Source organism: Haliotis asinina, chromosome 7, assembly GCF_037392515.1.
Source record: "Haliotis asinina isolate JCU_RB_2024 chromosome 7, JCU_Hal_asi_v2, whole genome shotgun sequence".
NCBI classification, from domain to species: Eukaryota; Metazoa; Mollusca; class Gastropoda; order Lepetellida; family Haliotidae; genus Haliotis; species Haliotis asinina.
Window position 1 is genome coordinate 56,053,088 of NC_090286.1, and position 19,019 is coordinate 56,072,106.

The following is a 19,019-nucleotide window of genomic DNA, read 5'->3' on the forward strand; positions in this document are numbered from 1 at the left end:
TATGCAGATATAGTGTTGTATTTGTACATAAAAAACCCCAACATGTCACAATATATGTACATCATGTCAAACACAGACATAATACATTTCTACACTGAAGTTCAGATTTAATTTATCCTGTCATCATTTTCATCTTTTTTTTCTTCCTCTTTTCATTCTTCCTAGTCTTTCTGTTCTCTCGTTTTTTCTTGATGACCTTGGGATGTGCTGCCACGTACTGCATCATCTCCCTCTGGGACGGCTCATCACGCTTCATCTTAAGGATGGCATCATTATCTGGAACAATAAAGATATGAAATTGTTTCAAATGTAATATGAAGAGATGGGGAGGTCCTTAACTGTTGTCTAGTTTTATAATTTTGAACTCCGCCAAGTGTAGAACTGTGCTGATATCAGAGCTCACACCTTTCAGTAGTAGTTCTCTCCTCTTCTGACTATGCTTGTCGTAAGAGGCGACTAACGGGATCGGGTGGTCAGGTTTGCTGACTTGGTTGATACATGTCATTGGTTCCCAACTCCGCAGATTGATGCTCATGTTGTTGGTCACTGGATTGTCTGATCCAGACTCGAATATTTACAGACCGCTGCCATATAGCTGGAATATTGCTGAGTGCGGCGTAAAACTAAACTCACCCACTCACTCTCTCATCTTCATCATTAGCGTTACCATGGCAGCTCACCCTGTGGCGGTTCTGGTGCTAACAGCCTGCCCATCTTGGTAGGGTATTTCCCTGAGAACAGCTTCTGAGTGAGCGGTCGTTTCACCATGGCATCCAGCTGGGCCTTCATCATCTGCTGCTTCTGTTTGTGTTTCTGCTGCTCTATCGAGTCACTTGGGTCCTCAAGACTAGGTCAAAGGTCAAGGACATTTCCACCCCATAGGTTTGAAGCATATAACACACACATTAAAGTTTCTCCAAACTCACTGCATCTCAAATAGCTAACTTATACCTGTACAAGTCAAGAGAGTAAAACCTGTATATTTCTAAAGCAATTCACATTCTGTCAGGAGTTTACAGTCACAGACCAGCATTACTTGTAGGTTGTCTTGCAATCAAAAATGGTGATCTTTAAAGGGTGAAGTTTGGACCACTAGTGTTTAGTGACTGAAATAATGGACAATGAGTCATGACTGACATGACAGACCACCTGGCTTCTAACAACCAGCAGAAGTAACTTATAGCATAGAATTTTCTTTGACAGCTGCCACACAAGGATACGTTCGCTCATCCAACATCATGTCAATCTCCTCTGCTGCCTTCATAAACCAATCATTCTTCCGCTTCTTCTTTTTGAATCTGAATCACAGAATACACACTACTCTTAACACAACTGAGGAATATCATTAAGGGATTTTTATATAGCCCACATATACACACAAAGAGTGCTTGCTCAGTGCACTGGTATTTTATCCCTCGATCACTGGATGTCAATCTCAATGACACATAGCATTAACTTCCTTGGGAGTGAATTGGATGAACAAATGACACAAATATTAAGTAAAGTTAAACAAGAAAGTGAACGTTTTGCAAGGGAATAAAAGAGTACAATGTTTCTTTGCTAGGGTGTGTATGCTGTGCTGTGTAATGGTGTCTTTTGGTGTGTCTGGTAGTGCTGTGTTACACTGTGTCATGCTATGCAGTCTCAAGCAGTGCTGTGTTAAACTCTGTCATGCAGTGCTGTGTTATGCTAAGTCGTGCAGTGCTGTGTCATGCAATGCTGTGTTATGCTGTCTCATGCTATGTGTTATGCTGTCACGCAGTGCTGTGTTATGCTGTGTCATGCAGTGCAGTGTTATGCTATGTTTTGTTATGCTGTGTCATACAGTGCTGTTTAAGCTGTCATGCTATGTTGTGTTATGCTATGTCATGCAATGTCATGCAGTGCTGTGCAGGTTACAGCCCACCTGTGGTCCTCAGTGTCTATCTGCCGTGCCAGTGACATGACATTTTTCACAGAGGCGATAGTGTGGAACTCAACGGGAAACAGGGGCAGGTCCTCATCTGAAGTAGAGACATACAGCAATTACCTCCCATGCCACAGAGAGCCCTCATTAATAAGCAACAACTCACACACAATGACCGTATCAACTGAAGAGTGATCAAACATAGAACTACCTTAAATAAGCAGACTGTCCTTTTGTTTCAAAAAGTCCATTTGCAATGATTTCCCTACAGTTTACGTTTGTGTTCCTTAAGTGTTGGCATATAGTAGGAGTGAATCCAGTGACTTCTTGTTGCATTAGCAAAGCCTACTTATCACATAGGCAGAGACATTATATATGTCTAGCAGTCGCACAAGGAAACTGTTGCCATAACACAGAGACATCCTATCTGAGATATTGAGGAATCCTACATATATCATCAAGCAAGTTCTAGTCATGACATCAGGAATGTCCTAGAAATTGGAACCACAGTTGTCCTAGATATGGTACAGGAGATACCCTAGATACGACACTAGGGATTTTCCTAGATAAGGCATAACAGATATCTTAGTTAATGCATGAATCTATTTGATCTTTTGTTTACAACAACCCTTGGGCTCAATAGTCAGGGACCAGTCACAAGTCGTGAAAGTTTCTATCTACACATAATTTCATATGAAACAAGACACACATGTCAAAGAGGAAGTGCAGTGACCTTTCTTCCAAATATTTTCACTCACTTCTGTTGAGGGACTGTATGATCTTCCTGTAGTTACGCACATCCTCGGGGCCAACAAGCATCACACTCAGTCCCTCTTTCATGGCACGGGCTGTACGGCCACTGCGGTGTACGTAGTTCTGTGGGATGGAGGATACAACAGATGAGAGGATGAAAAAATATACCTGTACCTTGTCATTCCAGATGACAGAGATAAGGATATATGTGGACATGGCGTCACTTGAACAGACATGTATGTGTATTAAGTCAATGACCGAGTGAGTTGGGTTTCCTGCCACTATTGCAATATTCCAGCAATATCACAATGGGAGACACCAGAAATGGACATCACACACTGTAGCCATGTGGGGAATCAAACCCGAGTCTTCAGTGTGACGAGGAAATGCTTCAACCACTAGGCCACCATAACGCCCCACATGTACAATGAATGGAGGTCCTAATCAGTACAGTAAAACATCATGCACCATTAATTCTGAAAACACAAAACATACCAGGAAATATTTTCAAACATATCAGAATTACTTCCTGCAGAGTTGTCTGAGATATCCACCCAACCACCCACTCCAGACTTATTGCATGTGAGATACGAACAGTTACTGTACCTCTACAGTGCGCGGCACCTGGAAATGGATCACGTGTTGTACATTGGGAATGTCCAGGCCCCGGGCTGCTACATCAGAAGCTATCAACAATCCATCAGCGTTGGCTGTAAGTATAGTCACATTGTCAACCAGTCACGTGTTACATAGGTGCCGCATAATCATCATGACTATTCAAACTGGTCATGCTGTAAGTATAGTCACATTGTCAACCAGTCACGTGTTACATAGGTGCCGCATAATCATCATGACTATTCAAACTGGTCATGCTGTAAGTATAGTCACATTGTCAACCAGTCACGTGTTACATAGGTGCCGCATAATCATCATGACTATTCAAACTGGTCATGCTGTAAGTATAGTCACACTGTCAACCAGTCACGTGTTACATAGGTGCCGCATAATCATCATGACTATTCAAACTGGTCATGATGTAAGTATAGTCACATTGTCAACCAGTCACGAGTTACAAAGGTGCCGCATAATCATCATGACTATTCAAACTGGTCATGCTCTAAGTATAGTCACATTGTCAACCAGTCACGTGTTACATAGGTGCCGCATAATCATCATGACTATTCAAACTGGTCATGATGTAAGTATAGTCACATTGTCAACCAGTCACGTGTTACATAGGTGCCGCATAATCATCATGACTATTCAAACTGGTCATGCTCTAAGTATAGTCACATTGTCAACCAGTCACAAGTTACAAAGGTGCCGCATAATCATCATGACTATTCAAACTGGTCATGCTGTAAGTATAGTCACATTGTCAACCAGTCACAAGTTACAAAGGTGCCGCATAATCATCATGACTATTCAAACTGGTCATGCTGTAAGTATAGTCACATTGTCAACCAGTCACGTGTTACAAAGGTGCCGCATAATCATCATGACTATTCAAACTGGTCATGCTCTAAGTATAGTCACATTGTCAACCAGTCACAAGTTACAAAGGTGCCGCATAATCATCATGACTATTCAAACTGGTCATGCTGTAAGTATAGTCACATTGTCAACCAGTCACGTGTTACATAGGTGCCGCATAATCATCATGACTATTCAAACTGGTCATGCTGTAAGTATAGTCACATTGTCAACCAGTCACGTGTTACATAGGTGCCGCATAATCATCATGACTATTCAAACTGGTCATGCTGTAAGTATAGTCACATTGTCAACCAGTCACGTGTTACATAGGTGCTGCATAATCATCATGACTATTCAAACTGGTCATGCTGTAAGTATAGTCACATTGTCAACCAGTCACGTGTTACATAGGTGCCGCATAATCATCATGACTATTCAAACTGGTCATGCTGTAAGTATAGTCACATTGTCAACCAGTCACGTGTTACAAAGGTGCCGCATAATCATCATGACTATTCAAACTGGTCATGCTGTAAGTATAGTCACATTGTCAACCAGTCACGTGTTACATAGGTGCCGCATAATCATCATGACTATTCAAACTGGTCATGCTGTAAGTATAGTCACATTGTCAACCAGTCACGTGTTACATAGGTGCTGCATAATCATCATGACTATTCAAACTGGTCATGCTGTAAGTATAGTCACATTGTCAACCAGTCACGTGTTACAAAGGTGCCGCATAATCATCATGACTATTCAAACTGGTCATGCTGTAAGTACAGTCACATTGTCAACCAGTCACGTGTTACATAGGTGCCGCATAATCATCATGACTATTCAAACTGGTCATGCTGTAAGTATAGTCACATTGTCAACCAGTCACGTGCTACATAGGTGCCGCATAATCATCATGACTATTCAAACTGGTCATGCTGTAAGTATAGTCACATTGTCAACCAGTCACGTGTTACATAGGTGCTGCATAATCATCATGACTATTCAAACTGGTCATGCTGTAAGTATAGTCACATTGTCAACCAGTCACGTGTTACATAGGTGCCGCATAATCATCATGACTATTCAAACTGGTCATGCTGTAAGTATAGTCACATTGTCAACCAGTCACGTGTTACATAGGTGCCGCATAATCATCATGACTATTCAAACTGGTCATGCTGTAAGTATAGTCACATTGTCAACCAGTCACGTGTTACAAAGGTGCCGCATAATCATCATGACTATTCAAACTGGTCATGCTGTAAGTACAGTCAGATTGTCAACCAGTCACGTGTTACATAGGTGCCGCATAATCATCATGACTATTCAAACTGGTCATGCTGTAAGTATAGTCACATTGTCAACCAGTCACGTGCTACATAGGTGCCGCATAATCATCATGACTATTCAAACTGGTCATGCTGTAAGTATAGTCACATTGTCAACCAGTCACGTGTTACATAGGTGCCGCATAATCATCATGACTATTCAAACTGGTCATGCTGTAAGTATAGTCACATTGTCAACCAGTCACGTGTTACATAGGTGCCGCATAATCATCATGACTATTCAAACTGGTGATGCTGTAAGTATAGTCACATTGTCAACCAGTCACGTGTTACATAGGTGCCGCATAATCATCATGACTATTCAAACTGGTCATGCTGTAAGTACAGTCACATTGTCAACCAGTCACGTGTTACATAGGTGCTGCATAATCATCATGACTATTCAAACTGGTCATGCTGTAAGTATAGTCACATTGTCAACCAGTCACGTGTTACATAGGTGCCGCATAATCATCATGACTATTCAAACTGGTCATGCTGTAAGTATAGTCACATTGTCAACCAGTCACGTGTTACATAGGTGCCGCATAATCATCATGACTATTCAAACTGGTCATGCTGTAAGTATAGTCACATTGTCAACCAGTCACGTGTTACATAGGTGCCGCATAATCATCATGACTATTCAAACTGGTCATGCTGTAAGTACAGTCACATTGTCAACCAGTCACGTGTTACATAGGTGCCGCATAATCATCATGACTATTCAAACTGGTCATGCTCTAAGTATAGTCACATTGTCAACCAGTCACGTGTTACAAAGGTGCCGCATAATCATCATGACTATTCAAACTGGTCATGCTGTAAGTATAGTCACATTGTCAACCAGTCACGTGCTACATAGGTGCTGCATAATCATCATGACTATTCAAACTGGTCATGCTGTAAGTATAGTCACATTGTCAACCAGTCACGTGTTACAAAGGTGCCGCATAATCATCATGACTATTCAAACTGGTCATGCTGTAAGTATAGTCACATTGTCAACCAGTCACGTGTTACAAAGGTGCCGCATAATCATCATGACTATTCAAACTGGTCATGCTGTAAGTATAGTCACATTGTCAACCAGTCACGTGTTACATAGGTGCTGCATAATCATCATGACTATTCAAACTGGTCATGCTGTAAGTAGAGTCACATTGTCAACCAGTCACGTGTTACAAAGGTGCCGCATAATCATCATGACTATTCAAACTGGTCATGCTGTAAGTATAGTCACATTGTCAACCAGTCATGTGTTACAAAGGTGCCGCATAATCATCATGACTATTCAAACTGGTCATGCTGTAAGTATAGTCACATTGTCAACCAGTCATGTGTTACAAAGGTGCCGCATAATCATCATGACTATTCAAACTGGTCATGCTCTAAGTATAGTCACATTGTCAACCAGTCACAAGTTACAAAGGTGCCGCATAATCATCATGACTATTCAAACTGGTCATGCTGTAAGTATAGTCACATTGTCAACCAGTCACGTGCTACATAGGTGCCGCATAATCATCCTGACTATTCAAACTGGTCATGCTGTAAGTATAGTCACATTGTCAACCAGTCACGTGTTACAAAGGTGCCGCATAATCATCCTGACTATTCAAACTGGTCATGCTGTAAGTATAGTCACATTGTCAACCAGTCACGTGCTACATAGGTGCCGCATAATCATCATGACTATTCAAACTGGTCATGCTGTAAGTATAGTCACATTGTCAACCAGTCACGTGTTACATAGGTGCCGCATAATCATCATGACTATTCAAACTGGTCATGCTGTAAGTATAGTCACATTGTCAACCAGTCACGTGTTACATAGGTGCCGCATAATCATCATGACTATTCAAACTGGTCATGCTGTAAGTATAGTCACATTGTCAACCAGTCACGTGTTACATAGGTGCTGCATAATCATCATGACTATTCAAACTGGTCATGCTGTAAGTATAGTCACATTGTCAACCAGTCACGTGTTACATAGGTGCCGCATAATCATCATGACTATTCAAACTGGTCATGCTGTAAGTACAGTCACATTGTCAGCCAGTCACGTGCTACATAGGTGCCGCATAATCATCATGACTATTCAAACTGGTCATGCTGTAAGTATAGTCACATTGTCAACCAGTCACGTGCTACATAGGTGCCGCATAATCATCATGACTATTCAAACTGGTCATGCTGTAAGTACAGTCACATTGTCAACCAGTCACGTGCTACATAGGTGCCGCATAATCATCATGACTATTCAAACTGGTCATGCTGTAAGTATAGTCACATTGTCAACCAGTCACGTGCTACATAGGTGCCGCATAATCATCATGACTATTCAAACTGGTCATGCTGTAAGTATAGTCACATTGTCAACCAGTCACGTGTTACAAAGGTGCCGCATAATCATCATGACTATTCAAACTGGTCATGCTGTAAGTATAGTCACATTGTCAACCAGTCACGTGTTACATAGGTGCCGCATAATCATCATGACTATTCAAACTGGTCATGCTGTAAGTATAGTCACATTGTCAACCAGTCACGTGTTACATAGGTGCCGCATAATCATCATGACTATTCAAACTGGTCATGCTGTAAGTATAGTCACATTGTCAACCAGTCACGTGTTACAAAGGTGCCGCATAATCATCATGACTATTCAAACTGGTCATGCTGTAAGTATAGTCACATTGTCAACCAGTCACGTGTTACAAAGGTGCCGCATAATCATCATGACTATTCAAACTGGTCATGCTGTAAGTATAGTCACATTGTCAACCAGTCACGTGTTACAAAGGTGCCGCATAATCATGACTATTCAAACTGGTCATGCTGTAAGTATAGTCACATTGTCAACCAGTCACGTGTTACAAAGGTGCCGCATAATCATCATGACTATTCAAACTGGTCATGCTGTAAGTATAGTCACATTGTCAACCAGTCACGTGTTACAAAGGTGCCGCATAATCATCATGACTATTCAAACTGGTCATGCTGAAAAGCAGTAGCATGGCTGATGATTTACTTGGATGTTGTACTATCTATTTGTTTCCCACAGATCATTCATGACAGCAACACATGAAGATGAAAACATTCCTCCAGAAATACTGCATAACTGCCTAAACTCTTATTTTTTCCCCATTTTTTTCAATAAAACTGAAGTACTTTTAGCAGTCTATTACTCAGTAAAGCTTCTGTCCACACACCTGAAAACCTATCCAGGTTCTTCAGCCTCTGACGCTGATGCATGTCTGAGTGGAGAGGTAGAGGGCAGCACTTGAGCAGCGTGAAGATGGACATGAGACGGCGGATACAGTCCTTGCTGTTGGTGAATACCAGAGTCCGACCAGGGTATTGCTTCAGGAAGTAGTAAAGATACAGGTCCTGGTTACAGAGAGACAAGGGTGTGAGATACACTCCCATGCATATATCATGCATTCAATTTCTATACAGCACTAACATTGTAACACCATTGTAAGAAGCTCTAGTGTAATCTGCTACATCAGGTCCTCACAATCTGCCCTGGTCACAGAAAGAGGTTAGAAGTATGCGTGTCTGTCATTCTGCCTGTAGTCATGAATGACATCACTGCATCTACAAGACAACAGTATGAATTTCAATACAACTCCAGATTGATGCAAGCCAATATCACTTCTCTGTTGACTGGAAACAAATCTCACCTTCTCGTCTACTGTACAGTTGATCCTAGCTTCAGTCAGAGTCTCCGCAGTCCCTGTTCTGGTGGTCAGATCGATAATCTTGGGGCGGTCCTTGATACCAATGGTGCTCATCAGCAGCTCTGTTGGTCAACAGCTTCACATGAATAATACTCTAACCTATCTTTGTTTGCTGCATAACAATAATGTTCCACTTTGTAAATAATCTGAACCAACCAGTCACACGATTAATGTTGTGAACAGTTTGTGGTTTCTCAGTTTGAGACAAGAAAATCATGAACATGCTCACCTAATTTTTTCTTGGTGTCCATTTTTTCCTTCTTCTTCTTCTTCTTGAGTCGTCTCTGGGGTCCACTGTGGAGCATGGTCAGGGTGGCAGAAAACACAAATGTCTGGCGGAGACGCTTCCGGTTCTCATCTCTAAAAGAAGAATTTGATTCACATGAGAAAAGATAAGATATGTTGCTAAAAATGTGATGATCAGACCAATATCACAAATGTGGTGACTCCAATACAAGTCATATCAGTCATTAGTAGCGTGACAATTCATGGATACACATCGATGCATCAGTCCATGGGCCGCTGATACAGTGAATCGATACAAAGTTTTACATTGTCATATATTCCAATATGATACTTTAAATGGGCCATGATACATCGATGTTTTACTGAGAATATTCTTGAATTGCGACATCTGTCAAGATAGACCTACTTTTGATTGATGATTAAAACATATGCATCCTTATTTTCCCATCATACGTTTCTTGGAAATTCCTGTGGTAGGAACTGTCAAACATAGCGCTCACATTTAATTCACATACATAAAGTCATATTCATATTCATATATAAATTTAATTATCTCATTTCTGAATGAACACTGAAAAAAAATGTCAGAATTTGATGAAATAATGTGTTTTAAACTAAAGTGGTTTTATTTTGATGATACGTTTCTTTATAGCTGGATTTAGAGATTTTAGTATCGAATATGTATTGAATCGCCATCCTTGCATGGGAATTCACATCTTATCACAGGACCCGTGAAGGTCCCGGGGTAGAATAGGCCTTCAGCAACCCATGCTTGCCATAAAAGGTGACTATGCTTGTCGTAAGAGGCGACTAACGGGATCGGGTGGTCAGGCTAGCTGACTTGGTTGACACATCTCATCGGTTCCCAATTGCGCAGATCGATGCTCATGTTGTTGATCACTGGATTGTCTGGTCCAGACTCGATTATTTACAGACCGTCGCCATATAGCTGGAATATTGCTAAGTGCGACGTAAAACTAAACTCACTCACTCACTCACTCTTATCACAGCTTCAGTGTACAATACTTTGGCAATATATCGGCACTGCTAAAATTTTAGTACTGTGACGTATCGTATTGCAGGTTGTATGCCAATACCAGCGCTATCAGTCATCGCACTAAATTAGCAGGAAAATCTTTTCCTGATTGAGAAGTCCACAATATCTCTTGAGGTTTGACAGTCTTCACTCACACATTTATCATTTCCAAGAGGTGGGTCAACTCTTCAAAATGACCTTTCTCCACCATGCGGTCAGCCTCGTCAATCACCAACTTGTGAATACCGGTCACCTTAGTCAGGTGAGGATCCCCCTGAAGCCAAGGGAGACAACTCTTACATAATGTTTGATAAATGCTCAGAACATTTTGTCTGAATCTCTGCTTAAAAAATCTAATGAGGTTTTCATGTGCTCAAAATTAGCTCTAGCAGCGTTTCAAACTACATACTGGACTGAAAAACATCCAGCTTTACCTTACAGCATATAGTGAAAGACCAGTGTAAGTAAACTTAGGGTCAGTATTATTTGTTACACTGCTATACTGAGTCTAACAAACCCTAGAAGAAGGTTGCATCAGCTAACTGTTTGAACTGACCAATCAGAAGACACCTGACCAAATTGTGAAAGTAAACATTCGCACATACAGTTTGAACTTTTGCTGTGGAACCATTTATACTCGAACCATTCTGAATACTATTTTCCATATGATTGCTTCCGAGTGAACACATGGAGGACACCATTATTCACAACAGTGAGTAAACAGTTGATGAAAATAGTGTTTTTGTCAAAATTGTAGGACCTCATCATGCGAAAATTTGTTGAGAGATCAGTGTCAGTGACCAGGGAAGAGAAAATCCAAATAATTTTGTAAGTTCCTCCAAACCCTAAAGAGTATCTACTGTTTGATTGGTAAAATCTGTTTGGTCATCTCACATTTGAATGGATGTTCACTGTTTAGCTGACGCGACCTTCTGCTAGCGTACATAAATATGACTGGGATTGTAAATTCCTTCAACACTGTTTGACAGCTTACCTGTTGTATGAGTTCCCACAACCGTCCTGGTGTTGCTATGACGATCTCTGGGCACTGCTTGAGCACTCGCTGTTGTTTCTGGGCAGCCATTCCACCAACAACCGTTGCAATCTAAGGGAGATAATTCACAATCACTTCATCAGCAGATTACTATCATTACAATGACATTTTGGTTACAGTTAGCAAATCGTGTGTTGATGACAACCATAATGTATGGATTCAAAAACATTGCTTTCAAGTTAAGTCCAAGTCTGCCTTCAAGAAAAAGTGCAGTGAGTTTTTTTGCATGCTTTTGACCAAGGCATCACCATAACTACTATGTGACATCACCACCTTGCACACTCAATAGGATCCCTAAATTATCACATGACTGGTAAACGTAATTCCATCATTAACCTGAAAAAAATAAGCAAAATCTTTCCAGTCGTCCACAGATCCTGAAGATCTCAAGCCATCTTCTATCTTGGTATACATACCTTGATATTTGTGTACTTGGCTGCCGCCATCAAGTGGTTCTTCACCTGCATGGCCAACTCTCGTGTTGGCTCCAGTATTAATGCTATCAGAGGCTTGCTTCCTGTCAAGGTGGCCTTTACCTTCTCAAGGTCAGCCATATTAAATTCAATGTCATTGACCACTCTCACACAACCAGTCTCATCATCCTACAATACAAACATGGAAAAGCATTATTTTTTAACAACAGCCAGAAAAGTTTTGGCTACGTATTAACATAGAACAACTTTAAATGAATGCCTTTAGCGAAGGAAATGCAAAACAATTTATTCTAGTCATACATTCCGATAAGCAGGAATGTTTCAACAATGAATACAATCACTCATCATCAATTTAAAGCAAAAATTGACTTACTTCAAGTTCAAGTATATCTTCTTCATCAGGAGGTAGATCATGATCACCATCTTCATCATCAGAAAGGTCAAGGTCTTCTTGAACACCACTGTCACTTCCTTCATTTCCATCTTTATCATCCTGCTCCTCCTCTTCCTTTCCCTCCTCTTCCTCATTGTCATCATCTTCATCCATATCTGCCTGAACTGTCACATCAGCCTCACTATCATCAGATGAAGAATTTGTTCCATCACCATCTTCCATCACCTCCTCAACACCTTCAAATGATGTAAAAGCATTATTTCCATTCTTTTCACATTTTCCTTTATGAGTATCTTTATGAAAGAGCACAGCAAACTGTTTACACAATATGACAATTTGTGTAAGGCCAGACTTTATTTCTTGTTTTACAGCTTTTTTCTTCAGAAAGATTTTTTTTTCTAAAATCACCAGCAAAATCCCACATAAGTTTCCATGTAAACTCTTTTGGTTTGTGTAAAAAACTAAGTTGAGTGAGTTTAAGATTCACACTGATTTCATGAGTATTTCTCTCCATACCATATTTATATTAGGATTTTATTTTTTGACCAGGGAAACTTTTTTTGGATTTTTTTCTTATTATTGATAAAATACAAAGCCTACCTTTAGAATACAGCACCACAAACTTTAAAGTATGCGTCATTTTACGTACTTGCGGGTGATTTTGTTCAAAAGCATGTTCTTGAAACAATGCCCTATGATGCTGGCATGGCAACAAGGCCGTCAAGCTCAGTGAGTGCGTATAAGCTCCGCTCACTGATGTTTCATCTCTGCTAGCCATGTCATTGCAGAAACCCAACAATGTTGTGAGTTTCCTGTAGTAGTTCACCTGTTGATGCGCAATTTTTCGCAAGCACCAGTTTCAAATACTTTTTTTTTTCTGACCAATATGCTCATATTTCTTTGTATTAAGAGGTGCCAAGGTGTTATATTTTGTGTATTTATATATTTTGTATTTTTTAAATTTAGGACGAATGTTTTACACTGGTCACATTTTGCCATATTCTATAATTCACAATTATGGTCAATTTTAATAATCTAAATATATTTTATATTTCCATTTCAAAAGTAATTTTTTGGATCAAATGAATTATAAATGTAAACTAATATACACATATATCTTTGTCATTCAGTAATTTGCATCATTGCACTTAAATGGAGTTTAATAGTATGTATTTTTCGAAGCGGTAAGAATGCATTACACTGGACACGTCAGCCATGTTCGTGCCGGTTCAGTCAATGTATTTTATTTATTAGAATTATTTCAAGGTTTTAGGTTTAGGTTTAGGTTTAGGTTTAGGTTTAGGTTTAGGTTTAGGGTTAGCGTTAAGGATTAGGGTTAGGAGTTAGGGTTAGGGTAAGGGACCTAATCCAATATATCAATATAGTAGGTGGTTGCATTTGTTTTCCTTTTACATTTTTATACTTTGTCCTCAGAAAAACGAGAGACCAAAAACGTCAAAAGTTAAATAACGATGAAATGTTTTAATGTAAAAATTTGGGGCTAATGAAATCGGTAACTTGCGCTCCAGCCACTTTCACCTCTAGATCTACATATTTTCAGTAATGATTCCAAGTCTAACTCATCCTCATGCTGACACTGAACTGCAAGACATGCCCATGTCTCACTCATTACTTAGCCTGATCTACATTATCCTTACTGGGTTCCGTACAACACTTTTCTGTCACGAAAGCACCCAATGATATTTATACAAGCACGTCATTGATGTATGCACAGTGAAATCGACGTCTGACGTCAACAACTGTCTTCAGTTTGAACCATATCGGCTCATTCCACACAACATGGTATCTTATAGATTACAGAATAGGACGATTGTGCCAAATGGTATTGGGGCCATTCAGCAACTGTCAGTGGATTGAAAGCACAAGACACCAAATCTAGCCATGACCTTAGTAATTGTCCGCAACGTTAGTGACTGTTTCTGTTCATGTACGTGACGTCACAGGCATGATTAGTTAAATTTGCACACTGTGCAACAATATGGACGTAGCTCAGTTAGGTTAGCTCTTGGGCAAACAATCTGAAGGACGCGGCTTTGCGTCCGACTGGTTCTCACACACTGGTTGCCTGTCTCAGTGACATGTGACCTACGGCTGAGAACGTCCTCACGAGAGATTGTGGTGCTGAATTCTAAAGGTGCTCCAAATCAAACCAGCGTATCCTTAAAACAAGGAGTACAACTGGTCTGAATTAATGAAGAAATAATTGGTGCCCCAGAGTATCAATGAAAGGTTGACTTCCTGGCAGAGTGTTAACAAATGATTTGTGACATCCTGGCTTGGTGGACATAACAATATGCTGAACATGATTTTATGACAATGCTCCATATCCACTTGTTTAAAGATACACACTTTTGTCCTTCTCTAAAATCTTCACACAACTTTAAGAAGCTGATCAAAGTTCGTACCTGATCAAAGATCTACATGGCAGTGACATAACAGTGACTACTAACCTTGTTGTTGCTGTTTGCGTTCTTCATATTGTAAGATGTGGTGGAGCAATGGGATGCCAAAAGCCAGTGTTTTCCCACTTCCCTGAACATACATGTAACTTTGGTCACAAACAACTCACAGAGAAAAACAAATACCTTATCATGTTCGTTAAAAAAACAGATTTACACATTTAAAAATTATAAATTTCAGCTGAAAAATTCAAAGGCAAAGGTGGACTTCACATTTAAATCTATATGGAAAAAAAATTTTTTTAGCTGACCGTTTCTGCGGCACCAACAATGTCCATTCTGTCCCTAATGGCTGATGGCAGTGTCAGTGCCTGTATGGAGGTAGGAGATGTAAATCCTTGGTGTTCTAGAGCTTTCAGGACTTGGTTCGGCACAAACAGGTCCTTCCAAGCACGCATGTCTGGTGAAAACATTGACAGGATATCTATTTTGCCCATAGATCTTAAAAACACCTTGATACATCACATATTGGTTAGCTAACAGACAATGCTTGTCGAATAAACAGAGTGAACCTCTCTCTAATTCTGGTCCTCCACACTGATGCATCAAATGAGAGGTTTGTTCATGAAATGTGTGCTAAAACTGGTAAGGGATATTCAGAAATAACAGATATGCAACCAACCAACCAAACATAATTAAAACACAATTATCACTTATTCATGACATATAATATACACTGCTGATTGAGAATAAAAACCCAATGATAATGTTGGATGATACCTAAACATTGATTAACACTGTACCTGCTGAGACAGGGGGACTTGGGTGATTCGTCAGTTTCTCTCCTTTTGTCTTTGCCTTCTTTGGCTTTGGTTCTTCTCCAAGGTCTGTTGAATAAGAACATTAATAAACTTACATCATGTTTTGGCAAAAACACAGGCTCAGCAAATAACTATAATCTCCCAAACTTACAATTCAAGGTCTTTTCGTTTCATATCTCAAATAAATCCTTGACAACCCACACGTTACTGACACATGCTACTCACAAATTCTGCTGAACAGTACATACTACAGGAGTTAGCAATTCTGTAGCTTCCTCACGAAAGAATGGATACCTTTCTCAACTCTTTCCTTTGATTTGGCATCTGATGATGTTTCGTCATTCTCATTCAAGTCAACTATATCCTGGCTGTCAACCATCAACATCTTTCCATGCTTCCTCTTCAAAGTCTGTCCTTTCTTTTGGTCATCTTTCTTTAGCAGTTTCTTCTTTTTTGTTTTCTTTGCCTTTTTGGGATTTTCCACACTCATAACTTCCGATACCTCCTGCTTAGACTGCGCTGGAAGAGTCTCTGATGCAGGTGTCTCTTGCTTTTTCTTCTTTTTCTTCCTTTTCTTTGTTTTGTTTCTTCTGTCCACTTCTGCTGTTGTTTGTGACACATCATCATCCTCTGTCTAGAATTAGAAAACAAATGGGAATCTGTTGTGCAACAAACTTGCCAAAATTGCCTCCTGCTGAAAGGATCCTGTATTTCACTATAGAAACAGGAATCCAAATTGGGAAATGGATACATATTCATTACTTGGTAAAGACTTGTTAAGACACACCTGTCTTTTCAAAAATATTATTCATCCATATCTTAGGCAACATTTTTGTCACTTGTCACTGGATGTATGAAGTGTAAACTGTGGGATTGCTGGATACATGCAAATACACTCCCATGCATCCTGGTTTGTGGACATAAACAAAGGAAATAAAGATAAACAAATTACAAAAAGCACTAAAATTTGTACAACTACACTTTGCATCTTCAACCATCATTTAATTCATCTATAAAATATTGACAAGATTCAACTGATGACTAAATTTCTGGTCATACCAATACCATTTGCAATGATCATACATTTTTCATTATCTATTTGTATCACTTGCTTTGTGGATAATTTAGTGAGTTAAAGTGCACAGTGCATCATTATGCAAAGATGATTAGTTTATAATAACTGAGTGTTCATCATCTGACAAACAGTTCACAAAATGTGAGAATGGTTGGTACTTTCCAAACCTCTTATATTTGACATTTTGTAATATCATGATACCTGTGATTGATACCTGTGATAAATCGGTTCTAACTTCTACTGTGGAAGTTTTTCAGTAAGGAGTAGGAGTGTGTATACATCAAAAGCACTGCCACACGACCTCATGTGAGATTTATTTATGAGATATAGCGATAACTACTGGGATCGAGTTTTCCAAGAATTTAGTTAAGTGCTCTGTTAAAGTTCACATGCATCCAAAAAATCAAACATAATTAAAACACAATTATCACTTTTTCAAGACATACAATATACATTGCCGCTTGTAAAAAAAACCAAATAAACAAAATTATAACCATACAATCGCGATTCAAAAGTGCAATATTTTGTATTTGGGCTTACTTCCCCCGAAACGAAGCCCTCGGGAGACAGAACCCAGTCATAGCAGGTGGATGTGCACTCAAAAGTAATGAGTTTCGATTGGCTGGTTCATTTCCTGATACACCAAGGGCTCATAGTGTGTTCAAAAAGATGATCTGTTTGATGGGAATTTTAGAAGTATGGCGAGTCACAAGAAAGTAAAATTCTTTATAGATAACAACTTCTTTTATTGTACTTGATGTGTCGTTTCAGTATGTATTCATATACTGTTGTCAATCAAAATCATATACACTCACAAGTTGTTATCCATAAAGAACGTATGTAGAGATGTTGGGTTTTGTAAATACATGTTCTCTGAATTTGTGTTCGAATACAAGAGTTTGCATCTGTTTCCATTAGATCCAGTCTTTCGAGAAAAATGGATGTACATGTACTTTCTTTGCAACCTACAGACATAAAAGCATGTCGTGTGCAAGTATCACACATGCCTAATTACATAATGTGGAAGAGACAGGACTCGGGTGCACGAGTCATAAATCAATTCACTTTGTTTATGGCGTACAGCCTGATAGGTGTTAAGTTTAAATTGCATGTGGTCAATGATAGAAACTGTGCATTGCATATTGTCTTTAGCAGACAAACAGGCAGACATATAGGTGTCAATAAACCAGACATTGAGCTTTCTCTGTGACAGAGGCTGCTTATCACAATCATCAAGTATTTTCTATGTAACGAGCAGATTATTTACTTGTTTGTGTACACAACCAAGATTAGACTACTGCTCACAACCTCATACTCCGGGCATGCATATTATTTCAAGCTCCACGAACCTATTCACTGCGCATGCGTTATGGGCGCAGCGCAGCACAGCTGTTGAAACCACTTTTTCCCCCACAGCTGGGGGAAATTTAATTAATCATTTGAACTCCGATTTCGCAGGCTTTTTTTTCAACTTTATAGGTTGAATTGGCATTTTTGATGATGTGTTTCAGTAACTGCAGACCGAAAGGTATAAAAATCTGCAAAGTTGTATTTTACGTTGGATGCGACCTTTAAATGAAGACTACTAAGTCTGTGACTAAGACTTTTAGATGACAATCGGTTTATCTACATACTTTATAGTATATGTTGTTGTAAATATGTGCACGTTTCTTTTAAGGATTTCTAGATCGAAAGAATTTATACAGCACTCTGGCTCTGGACCAGGGACTATAGCCGCATGTGGGTGCGGTTATAGAATATGTTCGCCATCTTATTTTGTGACTAGTTTAATAATACTCAGGGTTAAGTTAGAGCTTCAGGGTTTTAGAGTTGGTGTTAGGGTCCCGGTTAGCCTTTCAGAAAGAGTTCCACCCGTACCCACCTCTTTTAACATAGAATATTTCCACCTTCCCTAGTTCAGCAAGCTAAACGTCGTGTTCCTGCCACCTGGGTGCAGAATATATCCTATAGTGGCTCCCACTTCTATTGTAACTGTATCACATTGGTCTGTCTTGGAACGAACGAAAACCGGACGACTAAAGTAACTGAAGGAAATATATGATTGTACTGACCTGTCCAGCATTAGCATCCACGAGCTCATAGTCTTTAAGTTCCTCGATAGATATCAAACTTTCAAAATCCTTGTTTGAAAATAGCGCAGGGTTTTTTTCGACCTTTTCCCACTTAGATTTAGTTTTCACGTGTTTCAGAGTCGCCATTTTCTTTTTAATCTCACGACAGCATCAATAATATCTGTCAAACACCGTCCAGTTCCCGCACTAAGTGCCATTGAACATATTTAGGTAGACAAAGACATATTCTTAATA

The 19,019-nt window shown here is 39.5% G+C and overlaps 1 protein-coding gene across 1 annotated transcript; it reads right to left on the reverse strand.

Annotated features, from left to right (window-relative positions):
- LOC137290317 (ATP-dependent RNA helicase DDX24-like) lies at positions 1–18,947 on the reverse strand. The gene is made up of 18 exons (XM_067821139.1): positions 18,765–18,947; positions 15,912–16,251; positions 15,600–15,683; positions 15,108–15,256; positions 14,848–14,929; positions 12,356–12,612; positions 11,965–12,150; positions 11,489–11,599; positions 10,650–10,768; positions 9,442–9,572; positions 9,156–9,274; positions 8,682–8,859; positions 3,266–3,369; positions 2,665–2,782; positions 1,907–2,003; positions 1,221–1,298; positions 681–847; positions 1–276 (listed from the first exon to the last, which is right to left on the reverse strand). The coding sequence occupies exons 1-18, from the start codon at positions 18,909–18,911 to the stop codon at positions 113–115; spliced, it is 2,631 nt and encodes an 876-aa protein (XP_067677240.1). The 5' UTR covers positions 18,912–18,947; the 3' UTR covers positions 1–112.
- Positions 18,948–19,019: the final 72 nt, after the last annotated feature.